The 17,509-nt window shown below is 41.9% G+C and overlaps 1 protein-coding gene across 15 annotated transcripts in view; it reads right to left on the minus strand.

Moving 5' to 3' along the window:
- Nucleotides 1–17,509, minus strand: part of LMO7 (LIM domain 7) — a 149,847-nt gene that overhangs the window by 47,015 nt on the left and 85,323 nt on the right. For 10 of the 15 annotated variants that reach the window (XM_077927761.1, XM_077927752.1, XM_077927760.1 and 7 more), the window contains exons 6-13: nt 11,815–11,845; nt 8,673–8,786; nt 7,479–7,677; nt 5,906–6,158; nt 3,869–4,162; nt 3,397–3,573; nt 2,121–2,828; nt 171–200 (exon numbers count right to left, since the gene is read on the minus strand). In XM_077927761.1, coding sequence (XP_077783887.1) covers nt 171–200; nt 2,121–2,828; nt 3,397–3,573; nt 3,869–4,162; nt 5,906–6,120 — 1,424 coding nt within the window. In that variant the 5' untranslated portion in view covers nt 6,121–6,158; nt 7,479–7,677; nt 8,673–8,786; nt 11,815–11,845. The remainder of the gene's footprint in view (nt 1–170; nt 201–2,120; nt 2,829–3,396; nt 3,574–3,868; nt 4,163–5,905; nt 6,159–7,478; nt 7,678–8,672; nt 8,787–11,814; nt 11,846–17,509) is intronic. The other 5 variants (XM_077927765.1, XM_077927763.1, XM_077927758.1 and 2 more) reach the window with 4 other exon arrangements.

The raw sequence follows: 17,509 nt of genomic DNA on the forward strand, positions 1-17,509 counted from the left end.
CCAGAAACTGCGGTGCAAACCAATTAAGCACTCAAGTACGAAGCATCATGCACATTTTGCCTCAAAGCACAAGTCTTTAGCCAGTGCTGCAAATGCATAAGCTGCATGGTTAATCCATTGCATTATGTTGGAATCTTTATGCTCTGCCATGCTTTTCTCAATAAACTTACCCATGCTCATCAGTAATCTTTTGAAACAGCCTGAGGGGGAAATCAGAAAACCAAAACAAGTTCATACTACCCATTCCATTTTCACCATGTGTAAAAATATGCCAACAATATTATGTAGAACATATGAACTAAAACAATGAACAAGTTGCTAAAGTAATGTGAATATGAAAACCCTATGGCAATATCAAAATTCAGATATTAGGCTGAACTTTGAGAATAATTTAAACTCTCAGATTCAAATGCCAACACAAATACTTACACCTGCTTTTTTCTTTGTGGTTTAGTATGGACCACAAAATGTGAATACCAAGAAACTTTCCTTAAACTTAATCTCAAAAATGCAAATATGAATGGGTTCCCCGCCCCCCCCCCAAAATCTTGCATTGCACGTCTTAATCTATCAAACACACAGAAGACATATCAGAAGCTTAACACATTAAATACAGCCGCAGTTACAGCTCTGATTTGTATCTAGTAGTTGTTTATATAATCATTGCATAACTATTTAAAACAGTCACAGAGTAATATGTTAGGGCAAAGATTCAGCCCATGCCTTTCTGAGCCATTTACAGAGCACAGCTCTCGGATAACTAAAAGAAGGCAGGGAGATTCAGGGAAAATGTAAGGTGCCTCGCATGTTTCATTCTAATTGTTCCTTAAAATTTGTTAACTGTGTTAAGCTTAAGTATGCAACCAGCTTGCAGTTATACTTTCCAACGAAACATGCATAATTGGTGCTCTAGAACTACTCAGCAGACAAAAAAAACATACAAAGTTTGCTGAAGGACTAATGAATGCTCCATGTAGAATGAAATGGATGAGGGTATTTCAAGATGGAAAACACTTTACCAGGTGAATATAAGAAACCTCATTAAGATTGACCCAGGACTGTTTCTTCATGAAGATAGGTGTTGTCAACAACCGCAAATTATGCTCACTAGTATCCAAACATCTTCTGAACAGGTTGTAAAGTCCTCCCACATTAGGGCTAGATTTCAGTGGCTGGATTGGGACAGAGTTACTTGTTAATATTTTAGTGGGATTACTAAATATCTATCTATCTATCTATCATCTATCTATCTATCTAAATTCACACTCATAATTGCTCCACAAAGTGTTTTTAAGTTGGGAGTTCTTTTTGAGTCAAGAATGGGACAGAAGCAATTTAGAAGCAAAACTATGTATAAACTGCTGGGAAAGGTCAGCGGTTGCAGATTGAAATCTTTGCTCCACCTGTGAGCAACCTTTGAGCATACCTAAAGGGCCACATGACCTGGAAAAACTGTCTGCGGACAAATGTCAGCTCCCTCGGCCAATAAAGCGAGATGAGCACCTCAACTCCAGAGTTGTTCGCGACTGGACTTAACTGTCAGGGGTCCTTTACCTTTACCTTTTTAAAGGGGTTATTTAGATCACATAGACGTTGACTGCGGAGAAAGAGGATGAAAGAGGAGAAGCAATCCACATGTACGTTTGCTCCTGTTCATCCACAGATGTGTTTTCGATACAAGAATATAAACACCTTAAACAGTAGTAGAGCAAGGAGAAAAAAATTATTATACCGATTTAGCCACTCCTACACTTGAAATGCACACATTTCCAAGAATGTCTGCAAACAAATACTTTGAAGTACCAGCTATGTTGAGTCTGTTGTAAGCAGAAACTTTTATTTCTGATCCTTTAAATAAATGTATTTGTGAAGGTTGCATTAGTCCAGTGATCAAACAGTCCTGAAACTCCTGAAGTATTTGGTTTGTATTGTTGATGAGCTTGACAACCAACACGACAACTTATGGGACAATATACAAAGACACAGACTGAAGTTTCACACCAAGACATGCACGGTTGAAAGCAAGATGTTGCTGTCCCTTGTTCTCTCTTAAAAAAACAACAACACCATTTCAGAATATTTTGGATGCAAGCACAATCCATGCATGGCCTTGAGCTGACCTTTCAACCATTTGCCTTTTCTTGTGCCTGATTTTGCTGGCCTCTCTGATTGCCTCCCATTTTTCCATGTCTTCTTTGCTGCATGTTCCTGGAGAGAAACTAATGGGCTGCACATTGACTCCTACGTTGAGCAGCTCCATCTTGCGGGTCAACATATCATCCTTCTTTTGCCGTGAAGAAGGAGATAAAATCTTTCCACCACTTTGTCTCTCATCCTTCGTTGTTGTCTTCTCAAGCAAACAAAGAAATTTGGCCTGGATTTCTGGTGGGAGACTCCAAGGATCCGGAAAGAGAGCAGGCCAGTATCTATCTGGGGCTCCTGATAAGGGCACTTCTTTCTTCTGAAACTGAGCTTTGCGAACTGTCAAATCATCTTTTTCCAAATCTGGAATTACAGTTTCATCGTCTCTGGGTTGCAGAACGATCTCTCCTTCTATCTGAGGACCTTGCTTAAGATACTGAAAACCTTGGAGGATTACCGGATTCACATGGGAAGCACCAGTCTTACGAACAAACAAATCATCATTTTCCAAATCTGGATAATTGTCTCCATTTTCATTGTCCCTTTGGTCACATCCAGGCCTAAAATAAATTTTTTTCCTGCAAGTTATGAGCCTAGGCCCTGAAGAAGGATCAATTTTGGTTCTAGTTTCAGAGGACAGGTAGTCGTCAGAATATTTTTGCAGTGCCCGCAGAAATAAAAACTGACTGAGATATAAAAAAGACACACAAATTAAAACTTGCGTTAACTAGTAGAAACAGAGACCTAGCTCTCACTGAGGTGCTAAACCTGTGTCTGGCATATAAAACCAATATGTCAGGTTTTCTATTTGGGGGTGCTTTTTTTTTTTAAGGACTGTTTATTCAAGTTAGCCCTCAGTGCTAGAGCTCAGAAGTTTCCCAACTCAGTGAGAACAAGGCCTGAAATGCAGACCAAAAAGATGCCAAAAAAAAACTTTGCAACTGAAAAGGGGTGCACACTGCAACATTGAAATGTGGCTTGTTACGACTCCAACATATTTTTAAAAGGACAACACTTTTACTCCTGCGTAGCAGCAAAGCATAGCAATCGTTGCAGGGGAGACAAGAGCATCGACCAGCACAAAAAATAAAATCCACTCTGCTTTAGTAGTGTGAATTCAGTAAGCCAACATGTATGGACATAGCGGGGGAAAGTTCAAAAGGCAGCGATCCATATTAACTTTTCACTTTAACTTTTAGCAAACAGCAGGTTTCCGTACACACAGGACAGCATAGTTCATGCAATTGTAGCAACCTTGGTAGATCAGAGGAACAGTTAACATTTTCTTCTGCAGCTTGTAGTACTGATTTTGCAGCACGTTCCGCAGTCTGTTTAATGCCGTTTGAGTCTTCTCTGCAACTGTTACCCAAGTTACTCAGGCTGTTGCTTGTCTGGACTCTTGCAAGATCCTCTTCAGAATCTGCACTTTTACTGCACAGTAGCACGTAAATGAAGAAGGGGGAAAACAGGGAATATGTAAGTTCTGGCACAAAAATGGTATGCCGTAATCTGTTTGAATACACTGCTTAAAATAACTGGTATAGGAAGAGGCTGCATTTAAAAATCGAACAGAACAGCAATTCAGTTTCCACAGGCAACAGCCAGTGAAGACTCCACGCCCCCTGCCGCAACTCAAATCGTGCAGTGATTTGAGCCACTTAAGCATGTGTGGTTTTTTTAAAAAAAGGTCTGCTTGGATGAAAAAAGAACATGCAAGACAACAAACCTGAATCCTTGAATATCCTTATACCATTGCTTGGAAAAAGATATCCTTTTCGCTTTTTTCCACTGCAGTTCTTCCCCTGGAATCCAAGACTTGGGAAGAAACTTATGAGAGGAAAGTTTTGGGTTTGACACTGCAGCATTTATTTTGCGAACATAAAGGTCATCTGTTTCAATGTCTGGGGTGCCCATTGTCTTTTCTTCTTCATCCTCCTCCTCCAAATAGTTGGAGAAGCCTGAAAGAACGTTAGCTGATGTATGGCATTCCGTCTCTCGCTGCAAAGCTCTTCTCTGGTTACTGTACAAAATACCCAATCAAGTTATATTTTCAAACACAATTTGTTGTCGAATGCAGAACAGATGACATATTTGGCTAAAAATTACAAACTTGTGAATGAAGCAAAATTAGTTCTGAGTATCAAAGCACTGCAACTATGAAAGAATGCCATTATAACAGAAGATTTTTGTTTCATATGACCAAAAGAAAAATGTTGGGAAACTGTTCAAAGCATACACATACACATGGGAAGTGGTTTAAGTTTCTGTACAGGCAGATCAAGAAACTCTGGCTTCAGAATACACTATTCACAGATAGTGTGTTTACAGATATTTTTTGATAGTTGAGGAGTAAATCATAAGAACCCAGCGAAGTAGACCTCTAACCACATCTCTTTCAGCACCATGGGTAATGGGTCAGTGGTACAATGTCTTGAGCATCAAGCATGGAATAATAATTTTGCTGGGCATAAAGAAATCCAGGTCTAGCAAAAGCTATTTTCACCAAAAGGCTGCACTTTGCCAAATCATCCTGAATAACATCTGTCAGCTTTCCTTTCAACTTCCAAATAGGAACTACCATCAAACTGGCAGGTCACCTGTGGGGAAGCTGGATGTGCAAAGCCACTCTCTGCTCTGCTATTTTGGCTGGAAGGTAAAGGACTCCTTTCACATCTGCTGAGATCAGTCATAATAGGGATGAAGCTACAGAATGAGAATTGGTAAGCCTAGTCACCAGCTCTACTACAATCACAGCATAAGGCAATGCTATGTTCAGCCATTTACCAGCAGCACCCTGTGTACCACCCCACATTATTTAGGAAGACCTTCCAAAGGGGCTTTGGGAGAGACAAAGATGGCTTCAAATGGAAGGAGGGAATGGGAAAAAATCCTTCTATGAACTTCAAGTTAATCTCATTTTATTATCTGAGTAAATGAACAGAATATTTACTCTGTTACCTTACAAAAAGAGTTAGCAAGTTTTATTAAAAGTCACATGGGAAAGCAAAAAGAGTGTGTCATATTTTAATAAACAACACATCAATTTAGCAAGCTTCAAAAAAAAAAACCCACAAAAAAAACCCTACCAGAAATTCAGGGGCACCCTTTTTTTAAAATATAAAAACACTGAGTCAACCTTTTCATAAAAGCAACTTTGTTGATCTGGTGTCATGGTTAGGAAAAGGAAAAATCAGAAGCCTACTGAAGACTCATGAGCCCTCTCACCTTCTGTCTCTCACACGAAATCCCTCCTTTTCCACGGTTTCTTTTAACCACTGTTAAAAGTGCCGTATACAAAGTTTGAAACTCAAATGTGAAATGTAAGGGCAACTCTGGCTAGCATAAAATGAGAACGTAGTACAGTGGTACCTCTGGATACGCACACCTCTGGTTGCGCATCCTTCAGGTTATGCGCGCAGCAAACCCGGAAGTATTTTTTCGGGTTCCGCCATGCGCGCATGCGCAGAAGCGCTCTACCACGCTGCGCGCATGTGCAGAACAGACACCCCCGGTTGCGAATACCTCAGGATCCGACCGGAGTTCCGGAACAGATCCCGTGTGCTGTACCTGCAAGCATAGTTAAAGCAAACCATAAACAGGAAGGGGAACAGAACTGCACAGAAGGAAGGAGAAGATTACATGCCCTCATTATTCCCCTGATCTCTACTGACAATGGTATGCTTGCACCAGGCCTCTTCTGTAGTGATAAGTTAACATTTGCCACAATGGCAACATTTAACACATTTAAACACCACACGAATACCTTGAAAATGTTCCATCCGGCTCTGTAAACACAGGACTTGCCCAGCTTCTTCTGTTATCCTCATTCTTCTCTGTTCTTCTCTTCCGCAAGGGCGCTGGCATGTATGTTGGTGGTTTAGCTTTGCTGGGTAAGAAACGATTGAACTCTGCAGCAGGCTTGGGTTCAATCAAAGAAACTCTGCGGTACGACATGTCATCTTTACTGGGATCATGCATTCTTGCGCGTGTTTCAGAATCTGTGTCACTTTCACAATCTTTTAAGCAAAAACACACAGAAATCCTCTAAGTTGAAATTTCAGCATCAGAAGTTTACTCTGTTATAAGCCAGCGCTGACCTAAGCCCTCTTATGATTTTTATTGCAAATAGAGCAAGAGAATATTTTTAGATGCTTGTCCTGATGCTATATGAAAGTTCACCTGGCTGAACTTTGGTTTTCCTAGTTAAAGGTACCCCTGCCCGTACGGGCCAGTCTTGCCAGACTCTAGAGTTGTGCGCCCATCTCACTTAAGAGGCCAAGGGCCAGCGCTGTCCGGAGACACTTCCGGGTCACGTGGCCAGCGTGACATCGCTGCTCTGGCGAGCCAGAGCCGCACACGGAAACGCTGTTTACCTTCCCGCTTGTAAGCGGTCCCTATTTATCTACTTGCACCTGGGGGTGCTTTCGAACTGCTAGGTTGGCAGGCGCTGGGACCGAACGACGGGAGCGCACCCCGCCGCAGGGATTCGAACTGCCGACCTTTTGATCGGCAAGCCCTAGGCGCTGAGGCTTTTACCCACAGCACCACCTGCGTCCTAGTTACGCTGCATTAATTACATCATTTCCTCATTCCCACTTGCAAAATGAACTGTTGATCTCAATGACTGTGCTCTATAACTGATACTTCTCCATAGAAATAACAAGACCAATAATATTAAATGAAAACCCCTCTCTGAACTGGAAGCAACTTTTTCAATTTATTTCTCAGTGCCAGAATAGACGGGTCAAAAATCACATACTGTGCCACAAAACTAACAGAGGTCACGAAGTCCTTACAAAACTGTTTGTGAAGTCTCTGTTAATATTATCATAGTTACCAAAATGGATTTGTTGCTATTGTGAACAGCTATTCAACTGCGTGCCTGGGTGTCTCACACCCCACCACCCAGCCAGTCTTAGGAACAGTAAATAAACAAAATATGACAATGTACATTTTGGGTCAGATCAGGCCACAACTTTATTGACTGCAGAGGTAAAGAGGTTTGGCAGAGGCACTGGGTAAAACTAATGACTTCCAGCTCACCTGCCAGATGTATTTGGTATTTGGGGTCAAACTGGAAGTGAGGGAGTCCTATGACCTATCTAGTATCAATTCCCCATTCAATTTCCTTCAGTCAGTTGTTTGATAGCTAGCAAACGTGTTTAAGGGAATGTTCTTTAGCTATCTGACACTCGTCTGGAAAACCTCAGGATATTTAAAACTAGGAAAAGACTGGTGTGAGAAGGCAAAATGTAAAAGCATCTAACCCTTACAGCTTTTGTTGTCCTACTTCTCTCAAGCAAATATGGCTAGTAAGATTTTAAAGAATATATTACCTTCACTGCCACCTTTCAAAGTTACGTCTGATGAAAAGCTTGCAGAAGATCTTGAGCCAAAGGAGTCCAAGCTATCAAAGGAATCGTCTCTCTTGTGGCTGATAGATGACGAAAGTGAGTCACTGCGTTCAATATACCAAATATCTCCGTATCCGCTATCCCTTCCGCTTCGTTTGGGACTGCTGGATTCTCCAAGAGCCTGCAATGAAAAGTTGTTGTTGCTGTTTGTAATTTTAAAAAAATTATCAAAGGATTTTAGCGATGATAATTTTGCAACATGTTCTGTTTGAGTGACATGAATCGTGATCTTCTCAATGGAAGCTTATAGCCTTTAAGAAACTTGAAACAGAAAATAAACAGATATAATCACTACTTTATAATTACTGCTGAATGCGAATTATAACTAGTAAAGTTCTGTAGTGATACATAATTGTGCTTGTGAGTAACAAAGCATTGTGCTGTGGATCTGCAAAATGACACTCTCATGGCCAAATCCATTTCTCCAGTTAGTAGCTCCCTTCCCCAAAATTGCAATATCAGAAGTGAAAAGTCATGTGCAGAGCAATGGGAGACTACAGTAGTACCTCTGGATGTGAACAGGATCCATTCCGGAGCCCCGTTTGCATCATGAGCAGAACACAACCCGCGTCTGCGGGTCACGATTTGCTGCATCTGCACATGCGCATGACGTCATTCTGAGCACCTGCGCATGCGGCAAAACCAGGAAGTAACCCGTTCCGTTACTTCCGGGTCGCCGCAGGACGCAACCTGAAAACGTTCAACCTGAAGCGACTTTAACCCGAGGTATGACTGTATAGCCATTAGACTTGTTGTCAGTGCATTTGGAGGTTCAGGGTAGATGTGAGGCTCAACTCCCCATTGCTCATTCCCTCTTCTAAGTGACCTCCTATAAAACTAGCTGCCAAACTGGGTGTCACACAAATGGACAAAAGCACATGCAATGTTTATTATTATTATTACTATTATTTTACTAGTCTGCCTTTTTGCCTGCCCAAGGTGGCTTACAGCAATGAAAAGTATATAAAAAGGAAAATTTAAAGCTATAGATTCCCTTCCCCTCAAAAAGTAGAAAACTGAATCAGATAAAACATGCTCAGCTGGTCAAACACTTTTTTCCACAGCTATAGTGGATAATCTTTGCTGAAATTACTTTTCCTTCCATGAATGCCTTACCTTTGTCAAGGCTTGTCCTAGTAATTTCTCAAAGGCTTTTAAATTTAGCTGTGGGCCATTATAGTAAGGGTTGCTGTGCGCTTTCCTGCCCAACCAATATAATGTAATCAAAACCTAAATTTAAAAAGAACGAAACATTTATGAATAATGATGTGAAGCCAGACAAACACACACACACAAATTATGCCAAACGTATGCTTATTATAAAACTTCTTACTTTCTTGCTTCCAAGACAGACATTTTTAACACATTTCCTCAACTGATACCTGCTATTAGCATAAAAGCATACAAAAAGCCTGCTAGATGAGACCAGTGCTCCATCTAGCCCTTCCCCGTTTTCACAATAGCCAAACAAATGCCTATGAAAACCCCCAAAGCATTTCTTAGTGGCCTCCCCATTTTCAGTTCCCTGCAACAGGCACTCGGACGCCTCTTGCCTCTTGACACAGGAGGTAGAACTCTGCCGCTATGGCTAGCAGCCTTTGATAGCTTTATCCTACATGAATCTGTATATTTCTTTTTTAAAGCCATCTGAGTTGAAGGCCATCACTAGGGGTTTTGGGTTTTTTGTGGGAGCAAATTCCACATATTGACTGTGCTGTCTGAATAAAGGATTTTCCTTTTCATGTTTTCCTTATCAGAGGCCTTCTTCAAACTGATGGCTAAAGCTAGTATTTTCTGGCCGGTTTACAGGCACTGGTCCTGGGGCCCTTGACAAACATGAAAAAGGTTTGCTGCACAGTGAGTGTGGTTTGCATGCACAACATGCATACTTTGGAGGGTGAAATGGAGCAGCAATAATTTTCCATCGCTCCCCACACTTCTCTTGCCACTACACTGGTGCAGAAGGAAAAACTCCCAAATTACCTTATTTTTTGCTCTATAAGACTCATTTTTTCCCTCCTAAAAAGTAAGGAGTCTTGGTTGACCACAAACTTGACATGAGCCAACAGTGTGACGCGGCAGCTAAAAAAGCCAATGCAATTCTGGGCTGCATCAATAGGAGTATAGCATCTAGATCAAGGGAAGTAATAGTGCCACTGTATTCTGCTCTGGTCAGACCTCACCTGGAGTACTGTGTCCAGTTCTGGGCACCACAGTTCAAGAAGGACACTGACAAACTGGAACGTGTCCAGAGGAGGGCAACCAAAATGGTCAAAGGCCTGGAAACGATGCCTTATGAGGAACGGCTAAGGGAGCTGGGCATGTTTAGCCTGGACAAGAGGAGGTTAAGGGGTGATATGATAGCCATGTTCAAATATATAAAAGGATGTCACATAGAGGAGGGAGAAAGGTTGTTTTCTGCTGCTCCAGAGAAGCGGACACGGAGCAATGGATCCAAACTACAAGAAAGAAGATTCCACCTAAACATTAGGAAGAACTTCCTGACAGTAAGAGCTGTTTGACAGTGGAATTTGCTGCCAAGGAGTGTGGTGGAGTCTCCTTCTTTGGAGGTCTTTAAGCAGAGGCTTGACAACCATATGTCAGGAGTGCTCTGATGGTGTTTCCTGCTTGGCAGGGGGTTGGACTCGATGGCCCTTGTGGTCTCTTCCAACTCTATGATTCTATGATTCTAAGGGGAAATGTGTGTGCGTCTTATGGAGCGAATGCAGGCTGCACAGCTATCCCAGAAGCCAGAACAGCAAGAGGGATCGCTGCTTTTGCTGTGCAGCGATCCCTCTTGCTGTTCTGGCTTCTGGGATTCAGATTTTTTTTTTTCTTGTTTTCCTTCTCCAAAAACTAGGTGCATCTTATGGTCTGGTGCATCTTATAGAGCGAAAAATATGGTATACTCACATACAGAGGTTTGGGGAAAAAACATGATGGTCTTGAAATAAGCAGCATATCCTTTGTACTGCATTTACTGGCACAACTGTTACTGAATTGGCCAAGTCCATTCAGAATTCAGTCTTAAAAGAACTGAAGTCAGCAAACTGCACAAGCACCTCAGGAGAACTCTTACTATTATTTTTAAAGTAAGCAGTGTTCAAATAAATGAATGCATATGGTTTGCATAATTCCTTGTTACATTTACATAACATAATTTATTAGTGTCATTTGAGTTCTCTTGGAGCAGAGTTTGGTTTATTTTGTTCAGAATTGCTTATTTCCTTTTAACACAACATTATTGAACCTTGAACCTACATTATACATGATCTGCTGAAATTCAGATTGTATCAATGCAGCTTACTGCACAAATAGGTAAAGGTAAAGGGGGCCCCTGACCATTAGATCCAGTCGTGACTGACTCTGGGGTTGCGGCGCTCATCTCGCTTTATTGGCCGAGGGAGCTGGCGTACAGCTCTGGCGAACCAGAGCAGCGCACGGAAACGCCGTTTACCTTCCCGCCGAAATGGTGCCTATTTATCTACTTGCACTTTGACGTACTTTTGAACTGCTAGGTTGGCAGGAGCAGGGACTGAGCAATGGGAGCTCACCCCGTGGCGGGGATTAGAACTGCCAACCTTCTGATCAGGAAGTCCTAGGCTCTGTGGTTTAACCCACAGCGCCACCTGCATCCCTCCGACTGCACAAGTATTATCATACAAAAATATGCAATAACGTTGTCCAACTTTGCATACGCTCACCAGAGTGAAACATACAGTGGTGCCCCGCAAGACGAAATTAATTCGTTCCGCAAGTTTTGTCGTCTAGCGAATTTTTCGTCTTGCGAATTATTATTTAGACAAAGGAAACAAAGTCGCGAGACGTTTTCGTCTTGCGAAGCAAGCCCATAGGGAAATTCGTCTTGCGAGGCAACTCGCAAACGGAAAAACCTTTCGTCTAGCGAGTTTTTTGTCTTGCGAGGCATTCGTCTTGCGAGGTACCACTGTACACACAAACCCCAACCATGATATAAGCAAACAGGCCTTAGGTCCAAGATAGTAAAGGGAGACCCACCCACCATCTGAAAAGCAATTTACCTTGGTTGCATGAGGTTTGTAGATATGTTGTAAACCTATCTAATAAAACGCACCGCACACACTACATTTAACTAGATTGTGCCATTTGAAGGATCTTTCTACTACTTGACCTCTTTCAAGAAGAGGGGAAAGCTTGGTTAACTAAGCTAAAGGTCCAAGTTTGTTTTTTAAACCATCTGCATGTTTGAATCAAATAATGAAAAGAGAATGAGTCTTACATTCTTCACTCTTCTGTTAGTCTCTTCTGGTCTGCAAAAACACACAAACAGTAACATGTCAGGCATATATTACATCTTTTAGAATGACTAATACCAAACAGTACTGTAATTACATAGTGAAACTGACTGCTCAAGTCTATTAACATGCATTAAAGTACAGATTATCAAGACACAAGCCAGAGAAAAGACCATATTTTTTGCTCTAGAAGACTCACTTTTCCCCTCCTAAAAAGTAAGGGGAAATGTGTGTGCGTCTTATCGAGCGAATGCAGGCTGCACAGCTATCCCAGAAGCCAGAACAGCAAGAGGGATTGCTGCTTTCACTGCGCAGTGATCCCTCTTGCTGTTCTGGCTTCTGAGATTCAGAATATTTTTTTTCTTGTTTTCCTCTTCCAAAAACTAGGTGCGTTTTGTGGTCTGGTGTGTCTTATAGAGCGAAAAATACAGTACTATTCTAAAAATGCAGAATTCTAGTTGCCTCTATGAACTTTCCCTGAGCTTTCTGGTCCCAAAGGTTATGGCAAGCTTTATGGCAAGACCTCTACATAAAAAGGAAAGCAACACTAATTGATCTTTGAAACTCTAAGCTTCAAGTCCTCAGCAGTGATAGAAAGGATGAAGATATAGCACTCTAGAAGCAATTCAGTTTCACTATAGAAATAAGAAGAGAGCAACTGTAATTTAAAAGCATACGGGGAGGAAATATGGGTCATCTAGCAAGAATTCATACATCACACAGACGGAGGTGGGGGGGTGGGAGTTTACATCCATTGTCCTTTTTTTGGAAAAAGGACATAAAATATAACTGAAATTTTGTTATAACAATGGATGGTTGGAAAGGCAATACAGTGGTACCTTGGGTTACGAACTTAATTCGTTCCGGAGGTCCGTACTTAACCTGAAACTATTCTTAACCTGAAGCACCACTTTAGCTAATGGGGCTTCCTGCTGCTGCCGCGCCGCCAGAGCACAATTTCTGTTCTCATCCTGAAGCAAAGTACTTAACCTGAAGCACTATTTCTGGGTTAGCGGAGCCTGTAACCTGAAGTGTATGTAACCTGAAGCGTATGTAACCCGAGGTACCACTGTACTAGTTACAGAGACACATTTACAATCATTTAGATGTCTAACGTGAATTCTTCTTATTATAATGCCAACAGAATGTGAATTACTTTACTGAAGGTTATGTTCATTTGAATATAGCTGGTGAACATGTTACCATCTCCATAGGGATGCAATCAAAAATGGAACTACCTTTAGTGAACAACTCTGCAAGAACTCACTTGTCCACAACATGTTGGAGTATGCTTGCAAACATTATAGGCCATGGAGGAAACAGTTGTTAATACAGAGCGGCTATTTTTGGCACCCCTCTCATGGGAACACAACCTGAAACGGCTAGTAAGCTAGACAGAGGCCGTATCATTTTCAAGAATGGGATTCACATGAACATGAATCATGGAATCTGGCGGGGAGCGGCAAGGAAGTGACCGTGCAATTTTCAATTGTTGCCCTGCAATAATGCAAGGAGGCCAGCTCCACACTTCTGAGTAGTCTTAAGTTCCTTATAAGGAACACATAATGGAGACTTGGGATCATTTTCTAATGCCTGCACATTTTTGAATGCTACAGAAATAATGCAGGGAAGGAAGTGTGTCTGCACACACATAGTACCAGCTTTTAAAGCAGCAGCACTCTCTCAAATCGAGCAGTATGTCTTTGTGGGTCCCCAGTGACCCTCTTTACCAGCTGAAATATTCAGAATTATCTGCACTTCACTCCCTGTGTTCTAATCACCAGATTGTTTCCAAGCTCCAGCCAAGCAAATGGAGTTGTGTGTTTTTATCAGTTAGCAACCTTCAAAAGGCCATCTGTTTAATTTAAACAAGCGATCTCTAGAAATCAAGGGAGTTTATTTTACTATTTGCTATTTTTTTTAAAGGAAAACTCTAGAAGTTTGGACACTTCTTGCTTTTGTAGAAAGGAGAGCGTGCTTCACCTTTGGCAATATTACAATTATAGCTAGAATGGGTCCGTGTGTGTGTGTGTGTGTGTGTGTGTGTGTGTGAAAGGCCAGGATAAAGAGGTACTTCTATGCTTCTCAGTCATTGCATTAAAATGCAGACACTCAATGTCTCTTACAATTCTCCCGAGGTAACACATAGAATGGAATCTCCCCAAGTAGTTACTGAAGCTGGGAGGAAAAAACTCAACCATTGCGCAATATAGCTTTATGCACTCAACATTCTGAACATTTTATTATCTCCCTCAAGCATGAACTTTACAAGAACCAGCGTTTGTTTTATCAATACCACACTAAAGGAAGTAAAGAAAATTTAGCTTAACACTACGTGCAAAACAGGCCAGTGTTGCAGACATCAGAGTCGCTGCTCTTAGGAAGGTCAAACTATAGGGACATACAGAACACGAGAGAGCTGAACAGGAACTCATTTGGCTATCAAAGTGGGGGCTTAAGACTGTGTTTTCTATCAATACTATACAAATTCTACATTAAAAAAATTATATAATATCCCTTTAAAAACTTTGTTTCCAGCTTTCAGCTGATTTTTCCACCTTCCTTTACCTACTCAAATTCAGATTCTGCCAAAATGCAAAGCTTAGTATGTTTTACAATAAAAAAGGATCCAAGAAGTTAGTCTCAAGGTGCCATCGAACACATTCTTATTTTCTGCCTGAGTGACATCTCCTGTCTGGGAGCAGGGACACCTCTCCTATTTGCAGTGCACTGGGTGGACTTTTAAGATCTTTATGCTCAGCTAGGAAATATGCTAGGCAACATCTAAGACCAGAGCTTGACTGTACCGTCCTCCAACTGCCTCCCTGCAACTAAGGTATCTTCACTCACCCACCAGTGTTTCTGCAATGCAGTCCAAACAGCTTTTGAAGTTCATCTGCCTGCCTACACTGTCCCCACCCTTGGACAGCTGCACATTCCTTCCCCCGCCAACAGCTGACTCTCAAATTGATCTCTGAATACATGGCCAGTCAGTTAGCAGAGATGTGGGAGTGCTTAAGCATCAATCTGTTGGGGGCCCCAAGGCAGCCTTCTGGAAAATATGCTAGGCCAGGAAATATGGAACAGGGAAGCCCAGTCTCACCACACGAGCACTTTTGGTTAATATTTTATATTAACTTTAGGAACTTGACAACATGGGTCTCTGCCCACCTCTGCATAAGAGGATCGGAAATGAAGAAGCTTAGGAAAACCTTGAAGGATTTCACAAGTACGAGCTTGCTGGCTACACTTAAAGCTCATGGGATGGGATGGGGATGTTAACATGTGCAAACAGTTTATCTATTAATTTTAAATTCAGCATGTTAGGCTTTTAATTCATTATTCACCCTGAGTCTAACCCAGGGGTCAGCAACCTTTTTCAGCTGTGGGTCGGTCCACCGTCCCTCAGACCATGTGGTGGGCCGGACTATATTTTTTTTGGGGGGGGGGAGGAATGAACGAATTCCTATGCCCCACAAATAACCCAGAGATGCATTTTAAACAAAAGCACACACTCTACTCATGTAAAAACGCGCTGATTCCTGGACCGTCTGTGGGCCGGATTGAGAAGGCGATTGGGTTATGACCACAAGACCAGCACAATCCCTAAACTTCAACTGAGGATACAGTACAGTGGTGCCTCGCAAGACGAAATTAATTCGTTCCGCGAGTTTTGTCGTCTTGCAATTCTTTTCGTCTTGCGAAGCACGGTGTCGGGAAAGTTTTGGAAAAGCTTCAAAAATCACCAAAGTCTTCAAAAACCTCAAAAAAGGCTACCACACCGCGTGCTATGAGTTGCTCCTCGAAGTCAAGTCGCAACTGTATTAACGGTGTTAAGAAAAAGGAAACAAACTTGCGAGACGTTTCCGTCTTGCGAAGCAAGCCCATAGGGAAAATCGTCTTGCGAAGCAGCTCAAAAAACAAAAAACCCTTTCGTCTAGCGAGTTTTTTGTCTTGCGAGGCATTCGTCTTGCGAGGTACCACTGTATTTCACATCAATGCACCGCGAAGGGCAGAAGAAGAAGAAACAAATTTCTATTTAAAACCTAGGGAATTGTGCCTAACAGTGGAAAAGATCCATGGCTTCTTGCTGAGCCTCCTAGAGTTTACCCGCCAAGCCCATTTCCTGCCCCTGTTTCCATGCATTGTGAATATGAATACTGCAGTAGCTCGCTATAAGTGAAACCATGTTTATTTTCAGAAAGGTTTTGATGCAGCCCTTTCACCCCCGGAACAATAAACCAAGGCAGTGTCAAATCACAGCAGGGTTTGTTTCTTTCCTGCATCAAACAAACAAAAACAAAACCCACCCACCCCCCAAAAAAACTTCCACCTTAACAGCTGTTGGAAAAAGCAACCTGAGAGTCAAATGGCTTATCAGTAGAAAATACTTCACGTACGATAGTTTATAGTTATTTTCCTTTCCAGACAGCCTACAAAGGCTAAGTATGCTGCACCAGCCTGATGGATTTCATCCTCCTACACACAGAGACACATTTGCTGCCTGGATACCTTCTCTTTGGCTAACCGTGTTGGAACTATTAGATTTGCTATACTCTCACTTGCTGCTGGAACAAAACAGTTGTTATTGGCAGAAGGTAGAGAGATGATTACAGCAGCTATGCTAGGCTGCTCTTATAGAGGTCAGGTGGTTGTTTAAAAACCCCTGAGCAAGACACTGTACTTAATTCACATAACCACAGAAATCTACAGAGCAAGGGCCAGTTCTCACAACCAATATCTGGGGTATTTTCCCATGGTATCTGGGAAAACCTACTGTCATTTGAACATACCAGCATGGGTGATGGTGGTTAATTGCATTGTTATCCCACCTTTTCCTCCAAGGAGCTCAAGGTGGCATATGTCGTTCTCCCTCTCCTCATTTCATCCCAAACAACAACCCTGTGAGGTAGATTAGGCTGATAGGCATTGACTGGCACAAGGTCACTCAGGGAATGCCATGGTCATATGGGTTTTTGAACCCTGGTCTCCTAAGCTCCTAGTCTAACACCACACTGGTTCTCTCAACAATTTAACATGTCTGCAACTGCTAGATAAATTAGGGAATTTGTGTCAATGAGTTTAAATGGTATGGGAATTCAGATTCTAGGCTTTTAGAGCACTAAGAATACTTCTAGAAGACTGTGCCAACTGGCAGATTTATACAAGACATTTTGTACTCTTGTCTAGCGAGATACATGTGTCCTATGAAGTCAGTGGGGCTGAAATCTAGATAGCATGAAAAAAAACGAGGCAGGGTGCAGACAAGATAAGCAAGGCCTTTGACAGGAAACAGTAGCAAGCCAAGTCTTTGGCTCAGGCCAGAGATAAAGTTCAACACTAAAACTAGTCTATCAATGTTCAAGATGCTTTTTGCAGGTCTCGTTGCTAGTGATCATTTATTCTTCTCGACCTGCCTGACATTCTGAAAATCACAAGCTCAGAACTTGTTGTCTCCTCAGGCACAGACTTTGAGAAAACAAGTTTGTATGTGCAGTGCTTCACCCCCTCTGAAATAAGGATTGCCTTCAAAATGTTGAAGAGGCAGCAATCAACACATTTTTGGGAGCTTTACATAGAAAAATCCAGTTATGTTTGTCATTTACTGGATTTTAGTTGCAATATAGAGATAACAGCCACTTTGGGACCCATATGGTGAAAAGTGGGGTACAGTTTTTT

The sequence above is a fragment of the Podarcis muralis genome, chromosome 4, assembly GCF_964188315.1.
Source record: "Podarcis muralis chromosome 4, rPodMur119.hap1.1, whole genome shotgun sequence".
NCBI classification, from domain to species: Eukaryota; Metazoa; Chordata; class Lepidosauria; order Squamata; family Lacertidae; genus Podarcis; species Podarcis muralis.